The sequence below is a fragment of the Otolemur garnettii genome, unplaced genomic scaffold, assembly GCF_000181295.1.
Source record: "Otolemur garnettii isolate 467f Iridium unplaced genomic scaffold, OtoGar3 scaffold00018, whole genome shotgun sequence".
Taxonomy (NCBI): domain Eukaryota; kingdom Metazoa; phylum Chordata; class Mammalia; order Primates; family Galagidae; genus Otolemur; species Otolemur garnettii.
Genome location: NW_003852413.1, coordinates 27,765,882 through 27,775,254, shown reverse-complemented (window position 1 = coordinate 27,775,254; position 9,373 = coordinate 27,765,882). Strand labels below are relative to the sequence as shown.

Genomic DNA, 9,373 nt, shown 5'->3' with positions numbered 1-9,373 from the left:
AAAAAAAAAAAAAGGGACTAATGCCAGGATTTTTCCCCAATAGCCATGAGCTGGAGGGATACTGGTCACCATCTGCCCTTTCTCTCTAGCCTCACCAGTGTAGTCATTTACTTTCTGTTGTATCCACCCTAACTGGCAGGCACTCATGATTGCTTTGTTACCTGCCTCCACCCCACCCATAGCCAGCAGCCAGATTGTGTGTTTGGGGCCCTGTCAGCCCTACAATTCCCGGGCATGTCTTGCAGTGAGGTCAGCAGCCACAGTTATGGTTCAGGCTAAGCAGCTCTTCCTTCTGAACCTCCAAGAGAAGGCCAGGACTCTGCTCATTTCAAACCAGCTTCAGACCTGGGCAGCACAAAACACCCGCCATTTAGATAGCCAGGTATGCTGTGGCCTTGCAGCCTATATAGGGAAGAAAATGGAGCTACAACTCCCAGTTCTTGAATATATCCCAATATTGCCAACAATTCCAGTATTTCCTTCCTTTTTGAGTTTAAAGCTCTTAGGCAGAAAGAAAGACTAGTCCTTAGGCAATTTGCAGTCTGATGTGGAGAGCTGGGTTACCCAAATATTTGGGGCAAGAGAAGAAGAGGGGTATGGCTGGATCATACTTGAGAAATTGGTTGTTTTAGGAAGTGTGAATATGGTAACTGGGAAGAAGTGCTTTGGAGATGCTGCACGTTTGAGCCAGGAGAAGCATTGGGAGAGAGATGATCAGGTCAGCTTGTAAACCAGAGCTGGCCACCAAGTACTTCAAGCTGGCCCCTCTTAGGGTCTGGGCCAAGGCCAAGGTGGATAATAGCAGCTCACGCAATGGCTATGGTCACCCTTCATGCTGTGCAAAGCCTTTGAGTCTTCTTGTACTTTTCTGGAGGGAGGACGTGGTCTCACTGCATCAAGAATGACTGTCTGGGCGAAGTCCTGTTCCTGGTCACCTCCTGTCTACAGATAGGACCCTGGGTACCTGCCTGCCCAGGTCAGCTCTCCATTCTGCTCATCCCAGACCCATTTCCTCTGCATTCTCTAGGTCAGGTGAGGAAGCCACTGTAATATAATTTTTCCCTTAGCCCTGACTTATACCTTGAAAAAAATAGCTTTGCTCCTTTTAAGCCACATGGAGTGTCGTGAAGACTGGAGGTGAAGGTGCACATGTGCATTGAGAGGATGCCCTTTCTGTGTCTTTCTCTCCTTGTGTACTGTCCTCCCCTTTTTCCTAAGCCAGTGCCTCAGCAGTTAGTGACGACACACGTTTGGTCTGACCGTCATGGGCCTTTAAAAAATGTTTTTCTTTGTGGGTGTGGGGGCCTGGGCATAGTGCCTATTTTCCAAACTGGCAATCAGGACCAGTTGTTCAGCATATGGTTTGACAACTATACCAAATATTTGAAAAGGGGGACATGCTGGAAAATCTGAGGTTTGCAATAGTCACCATCAGGCCAGAGATGGTGGGCTTGACCACTTGCAGCCAGAGTTCTCAGTGCTGGCCAGTGGACCACCCTCAGAGTCTTTTTCTGCCTTTTTGGCCTAGAGTCCTAAGGGACTGATTCCTTGCTGAATTTCAGTTGATCACATAGTTACTGACCATCCCTACCAGGCCAAGCGCTGTGCTGCTGTATAGTGCCACACAGGTACGGTGGGCTCTGTTCTCAGGGCCCAGCCCAGCTCTTTGTGTGCAGCTTACTTAGGTGCCAAGGTCACTGGAGACAGTGAAGGCTAGGACTCTTGCTGCCTGTGGTCATGGAGTCTGGGTAGAAACTTAACTTGGCTGGGAGCCAAGAAAGAGACTCCAGAGTGGAGGATTTTCACCTCCATCCCACCCCTCCTCCATAGTATACTGTGTGGTTCCCTGGGAAGCTGTCTTCTATCCCATGCACAATTATCCATCCTCTTATTGCTTGGGGATCTCACTCCCAGGCATCCTGGAGCTAGCCACATCCAGTTTTGTGTAATCCAAGCATCATCTGCACAGCTGGATGGGACCACTTGTAGTTAGTAAGCAGCTCTGCTTCTCCCTTAGGCCAAGGTGTTAAATATGTATGTTCCAGTACGTCTGTCCCCTGGGCAAGCATGACCTTTTGGCTACTGAGCTCAAACTTTAGTCTGCTTCTAAAGGATCATCTAGAATGAATACTTACAGTGCTGCCATGCAACATAGCTTGACCCCTGTTGTGGCCAAAAGATTAGGTCTTTGAAGGGTGGCCTGCCTTACTGTGACCTTGGTTTGGACTTCTGTGGTGAGACCCAGAAGAGGAAGGTCCTGTCTATCCAGGAACTTCAGGAATAGGGGTCATAGTCCCCACTCTTGACATTCCAGGTCCAGTGGGTAGGGCTAAAGCCTACACCTGTGTACATTCCTGCCTAAAGAATACTCAACACCAGCATGTAAACAGCTTCAAACACAAGATAACTAACTATTAGGTTTCTGACACTGCTTTAGCAAGTTAACTCAAATGTAATGGCTTAAAACAACAGACATTTATTCTTCACAGTTCTGGAGACCGGACGTTCATGTTCAGTTTCCCTGGCCAAGGTCAAGGTATTGGCTGGGTCATGGTCTCCCAGGAGGCTCTTGGGGAGAGTCCATTCCTTGTTTGTGTCTTCTGGTGGCTACAGACATTCCTTGGCTTGTAGTCACATCACTTCAATCTCTACCTCTGTGGTCATAGTCCCTTATCTTCTGCCTGTGTCTGATTTCCCTCTGCCTCTCTCAGATATAAGGACATTTGTAATATAACCCATATAATCCTTGATAATCTTCCCATTTCATGATCCTTAACTTAATCATACCATCAAAAACTACCAAATAAGGTAACATTTATAGGTTCCTAATACCTTTGGGTAGCTTTTTTTTTTTTTTGAGACAGAGTCTTACTTTGTTGCCCTCAGTAGGGGTTCCGTGGTGTCACAGCTCACAGCAACCTCAAACTCTTGGGCTTAAGCAATTCTCTTGCCTCAGCCTCCCAAGTAGCTGGGACTACAGGCGCCCACCACAATGCCTGGCTATTTTGTTGTTATTGTTGCAGTTGTCATTGTTGTTTAGCTGGCCCGGGCTGGGTTTGAACCCACCAGCCTGGGTGTATGTGGCCAGTGCCCTACCTACTGAGCTACCGGGGCTGCATGGGGAGCCATTTTTTAACCTGTCATACTTACTAACCTCATCTCCTGCTACTCTCTACCCCTGACTCTGTTCCAGCCTCATCATTCTCAAATATCCAGGCGTGCTCCTGCCTCAGGGCCTTTGCCCCTGACACTCCCACTGTCTGGGTTACTCTTACTTCAGCTATCCACATGGCTCACTCCCTCACCTCCTTCATATGGTCATTCAGATGTTACTTCTCATTGGAGATTTTCCTGACACTTCAAATTATGCCCTTCCTGCCTGGCTTCCAATCCCCTTTCTTTGTTATATTTTTTTCCTTGACATTTATCACTGTTTAAACTGTCACCCCAATTAGACATAAACTCAGAGAGGATAAGGATTTTTGTCATTTCGTGTGCTATTCCATCCTCAGCATCTGGAACAGTATCTGGCACATAGTATGCCTTTAGTAACTGTCGAATGCATAAGTGATGTACATCCAGAGCCCATCTGTATAGAGGAGACACAAAGCAAAGGGGCAGTTAGTATGAGGTAGCCAAGTTAGGAGCATCTCCCTGCTGAGAAGACTGGGAATAGTTGGCTTAGAGGTCAGGTGTTAAGCTAAGAAAAAGGAGTTGGGGATGGGTTAGACTGAGTAGGACAGAAAGCCTAGTATGGGGAGCCCTTGGAACGAGGGGTCAGACCATGATCTCTACCAGACAGTGGTACTGAGGCAAAGTGATGGCCTTGGTAGCACAGTTCACACAGACCAGGCAGTAGTTGGTAGAAGATGTCGCTGAGCAGAGAAAAGTGCGATAAAATGGGATTGACAGAGAGCATCCGAGCTGTCATGATTTTCACATCCTTCTAAACTCTGCTAGCCTGCATATCTCCTTTCACCCCCTCATGTATCCCAGAAGAAGGAAGAGACTTGAAGGGTCTGCATGAGATCTTAGTAGAAGTGGTGCAGCCTGAGTGTGGCTGTTTTTCCTTCCTCTCACCACCTGCTCGTGAGTAGCAGCTTCCGGGAGGAAGGGAAGTGGGCATCTTTGTTACTTTAGCCTTAGTCATCCTCCTCCATAGCCTTTGCACCTTTCCAGGAACAGTGGGCTTAACACAGGTCTCAGAGCTTTGATTGGCAGAGCCAGTAATCTATAGGGTTGGCTCTAGAGCCCTGATGGGGAGGACCATTTGTGTGTCTACTGGGTTGAGGTGGCTGTGGGAGAGATGGGTCTTCAATCCTTTCAGTACCTGAGGCAGCCTTTCTAAGGCTCTGTCTGATGATATCCTGGTTTCAAGAGACACAGACATTTAGAAGTAGACCAGCTGCTTGGTTTCCATATTCTGTCAGAGCCAGCTTCACCTGCAGGGCTTTGGGGTATGTACCAAAGGATGTACCATCTGCCCTTTTCCTAAAGAAAGGATTTGTGGGGGAATGGATCTCTGGGTGCTCTCCCTTGTGGTGCTAGCTAGCATTGGTACAGAGAAGTCATGGCAGTTGTCTCACCCTGGCTGTGTCGCACGGCCCAGTAAAAGTGCTGATCCCTAGGCAGCAGGGAGAAGGAAGAGCTAGGGAGTCCCAGGCCCCAGTGGCACCTCTCCACTGCAGCTGTCACACAGGGCCATCTCCCACAGCCTGCTCAGACTCCCCCACTGAGCTCCTCTTAGCAGCTGTTGGGTGGTGAGTAGTTCGGTTTTTTTCTCCCCCCATCCTCCTCCTTTTCTGTTTGCAACAACCTCTCGTGGGAGGTCGGCTGATCTCTTGGAGGAGATGGTTCCCAGGCCCTCATGTTTTTGGCAGCTTGTACACAGAAGTCAGAGAGTAACTGGTTCCACTGGAGCGTTCCCCTTGGGGCCCCTCCCTTGGAATGGAAGTAGGGATACTGATGGTGGGGAGGGATCTGGGACTCTTCAGCTCTATCTATGCTTGGAGCCATAGCTTCCTCCCTTGGGTGAGGGGTGAGGAAGTGGTTCTCCAACTCCCCAGCCTCCCATCTTGGGCTCCCCGTCTTCTGTGCAGCAGTGGGGAGGGGATGGCTGACAGAGCTCCGTTCTCAGGAGTAGGGCAGGCCCTGGTTGTGGGCGGGGAGATGACAGGGCCAAGAGGGGTCAGAAATCAGGGCTGGGATCAGAACTCTGGGCCCTCCTTTCTGAAAATGTGTTCTCCCACTTATTCAGGAAGACTTTGGACCCTTTAGCAACTTAACATGTTCAGAGAAAAATCAAGGAATAAACCTAAGGCATCACACCATAAGGACTCCTGCTTTTGTCGGGGGACCCATTTTGACCTTTTTCCTGTTTTGCCAATTTATGATTCCTGATGTACTCTTGTCTGTTAACTTGTTTTCACTGGACTCCCAGGAAACTGGGCCTGAGCTAGGCACACAGGGTGAGAAAATAAAGAATGTCAATGATTCCCTGAGCCTGTGCTCTTTTGGAGCTGGTTGGAATAGGAGAAGTAATACTTGTCCTCACCATTGGGAAGCATCTGGCATTACTGGAGATACAATACATGTATAAAAGCCATAAAAAAGTAAAGAGAAGGTCAGCCCTATTACATCACTAGGCCCTATTTGCTGGACAATTTGGAAGGAGGCAGTGCAGGTGGAGAAGCCTGAAAAAAGAAAACAGGCTAAGAGTGTCCAGGAGGTTGCTAAGCAGATGAGAGAGAAGGCTTCAAAGGGCCACCCCCTCTACCTAGGAACTGTGTGCATCTGCTTCCCCAGTGCCTGCCTGAGAAGCTGCTATGTCTCACTGTGTTTCTCTCCTGCAGACCCCCCTATCCTGGCAAGAGCTAGAAGGTGAACGAGCCAGCTCCTGCACACACAAGCGCTCAGCATCCTGGGGCAGCACAGACCACCGAAAAGAGGTAGCTGCCCCCATTTCCTCCCTGGCAAGGGTAGCCACCCCCTTTCTATCCCCCAGCACCATGTGAGGTGTTTGCTCCAAAGTGAAATCCCATTTCTCGTCTCACTTGCCTCGCTCGACCTATCCTTTTCCTAGTGAGATGGCTCCTTCATAGCTGACTCTCAGCCTCCTGGTGCCCAGGTTTTAGGGACCTAGATCCTCCTGTGAGGGGGGGTTTGGCCAGCAACTGCTGGTGTGCTGCCATTGTTCTCACTTTACTTTGAGGCTAGATTCAGATAAGCAGTTCAGAGACTGAAGGAAGATCAGGGAGCAAGTTCCAGGACTTGAGAACCTCATTTTCTATTTAACTATTCAGCCTTTTTTTAAAAAAGAAAACAAAAATAATTATGGGTTCCTGAACACCTTTTCCTGGCTCGCCCTCTCCCTCAGGCGGGCTAAAGTGGTTGAGATTGGGCAGAGAAAGCCATAAGCTGGCATGTTTCAGGGCTCCCAAACCAGCTCCTCTTGATGTGCTGTGTGGCAGCTCCTGAGAAGATCAACCCGCTAGACTCACCCTCAACCCTTTACAAGAGGAAATTGCTTCTGCCCTCTTTGTTGCTGAGAACTATAAGAAAATATGAAGTGAATACACTGTGAGTTTAAGATGAGGGGGAAATAAAAAATACTTAGTTTTCAATGATCAGATTAAGCAAGTTACTCACTTGCTAAGGGTGGTGACTCATCAGTGACCCACAGTAGCAAATCTAAAAAAGCACTTTCTTCTCAGCTATAGTCATAAATTTTATGGTTATGGACAGCAGTTCCACTTTCTGAATTCCGTTTAATTTAGCTCTGCATCCCCTGGGCATTTTCCAGCTGAGGGCAAGAAGGTCCAGAATTACACATACTATGGGGTTAATATTCAAAATCATTAATGGGCTGGGTGCTGTGTGGCTCATGCCTGTAATTCTAGCACTCTGGGAGGCCCAGGCAGGCAGATTGCTTGAGCTCATGGGATTGAGACCAGCCCGAGCAAGAGAGAGACCCTGTCCCTAACAAAAAAAATAGCTACATGTTGTGGCAGGCACCTGTAGTCCCAGATACTTGGGAGGCTGAGGCAAGAGGATCGCTTGAGCCTGAGAGTTTGAGGTGCTGTCAGCTACAAAGCCATGGCATTCTACCAAGTGCAACAGAGTGAGACTTTGTCTCAGAAAAACAAAATTATTAATGGTAATCTATAATTGTGACTGAACATGGAAGTCAAGATGAAATCCGATATTCCTTCTTATTCCTTCTTGAGAGCCTAGTAGTATAGTCTCCTTTAAAATGGGGGAGAATATTTCCACCCTTCCTGGACTCAGGGCCTTTGAGATAGTTGTGAATATACTTTAAAGAGTGAACTGCCGTTGGCATTCAGAAACATCATCTTCTATTGCTATAAATAGAGTTGTAGTCCATGCCTTTGGAATCTGTGAAAGACAAGATGATTTTCAGTGTTGCATATTTTTAATTTTTTGGAAACTGATCCATCTAGTTAGTAAGGTATCCAGCTTGTCTGAGGAGCTTATCATCACAGTTTTTAACACCACCATGCTATTTTGGGATGGAGGATTAGCTCCTATCTTCCTTTTCTGTATCTTGATGGGCCTCTGGCAGGAGCTGCACCTGGGAGGGACCCGGTGCACTTCGCTTTGCTTCACCTGCCTCTCCTCTCCCTCTCTCTGGATTGCTAGATTACCAAGTTGAAGCAACAACTGCAGAGGACAAAGCTGAGCCGCGGTGGGAAAGAGAAGGAGCGGGGTTCCCCACTGTTGGGGGACCATGCTGTGCGGGGAGCACTGAGGGTATGTTGTCCTGACTCTCCCCACTTCCTGTCTTCCTGCATGCCAGGCCCTATGTGGACAGAGTTCTCCCTGGTCTCACAGCTACTACGCCCTACCACAGGCGTCCTCAAACTACGGCCAGCAGGCCACATGCAGCTCGCCTAGGACATTTGCCCAGCCTGCCGGGTGTTTTTGCCACCGCTGCCTGTCCTGCTTAGCAGCCAGCTCGTCCCAGGGCCCACAGTCTGGCCCTCCATTGGTCTGAGGGACAGTGAACTGGCCCCCTGTTTAAAAAGTTTGAGGACCCCTGCCCTTCCATGTCACTGTTTTGTGAGGTTTTAGTGCTAACTTGGATATGCTGGTAACATTGGAAGGGCTGCTTCTGAATTTCCCTCACCTCTATCCCTACCACTGTACAACTGAGGCAGTGACTCGAAAGCACTCCAGACCTGATGGGGCTCTGACTTTTAGAGGAAACCCTACTGATGGACCTACTGCAAACTCTTAACTGTCCCTTATCACCCTTTGTTCACTTGGTTCTGCTGTGTAGACTTGACCATTATCCCCTGGTCAGAGCTAATGATTCTGTGGGGGTTGGTGGGGCTTTGCATGATGGCTTCATTTGCCTCTTCAGGCATCCCCTCCCAGCTTCCCTGCAGGGTCCCCTATCCTGCGACTCAGCCCCTGCCTGCACAGAAGCCTGGAAGGGCTCAACCAAGAGCTGGAGGAAGTGTTTGTGAAGGAGCAGGGTGAAGAGGAGCTGCTGCGGGTGAGTGGCAGCTGCACCCTGGGAGTACAGCGAGGAGGGGAGCTGGGAATGTCACTGGGAGGAGCCTTAGGGGTTGTGGCTACATATACAGCAATATATAAACACCAGCCTTCAAAAGGAACACAAATGGAGTTTATTAGTCTCAGATGGACTTAGGCACAGCGACAGCAGAGATGGGTGGGCATCGCTGGGGATGGCTTTGTACTAGTGAGGAGAAAGAGAAGGAGTAAGGATTGGCAGAGTGGAGGGTCCCTAGGTTGGGGAGTGGTCAGGCAAGGCACCCTTCTTCAGTCAGACTGCCAGCTCTTACTGTTTCCTACCTGTGCCTCAGTTCCCACTACCCCATTGCCTGTGTGAACATGTCCCTCCAGTGCTACCTGGTGATGTGCCTTCATCCTCCGTGCCCAGTTGCCCCTGCTCAGCCTTCTCCCTGCCCCACTCCCAGGCAGAATTATGTGCCACCTTTTCTGCAGTCTCAGGCACATTTTTATACTGACACAGTACAATAGGGGAATGAATGTCAGTTGGGCAGTATGAATATAATTCTAATAGGTGCACTTCTCAGTTTATGGTGTACCTGCTAGTTGAATTTTAAAATGGATACATAGAAGATTTTATACACACCCAAGCACATGCACACCATTGGAGCTGTGGGTACAAGTACCATTGAATGTTTACAAAGGGGAAGTAAGAGGATGTTACAAGTCTGATAATTATCTGCACCCCAGTCCTGTAGTGGCTCATAGCACTTAGGTTTGCCCCCATTGTGCTCCCTGCATATACTATTCATCTTTGTGTTCCCAGAGCCCAGCACACAGGAGGCCCCTGCCCTCATGAGGTTACAGCCTCAAGAGA

General features: G+C 48.8%; 1 protein-coding gene across 1 annotated transcript in view; it reads left to right on the top strand.

Moving 5' to 3' along the window:
- FAM117A (family with sequence similarity 117 member A) overlaps window positions 1-9,373 on the top strand; it is a 53,453-nt gene that overhangs the window by 36,663 nt on the left and 7,417 nt on the right. The window contains exons 3-5 of the mRNA XM_012802920.2: window positions 5,853-5,948; window positions 7,660-7,770; window positions 8,384-8,518. Coding sequence (XP_012658374.1) covers window positions 5,853-5,948; window positions 7,660-7,770; window positions 8,384-8,518 — 342 coding nt within the window. The remainder of the gene's footprint in view (window positions 1-5,852; window positions 5,949-7,659; window positions 7,771-8,383; window positions 8,519-9,373) is intronic.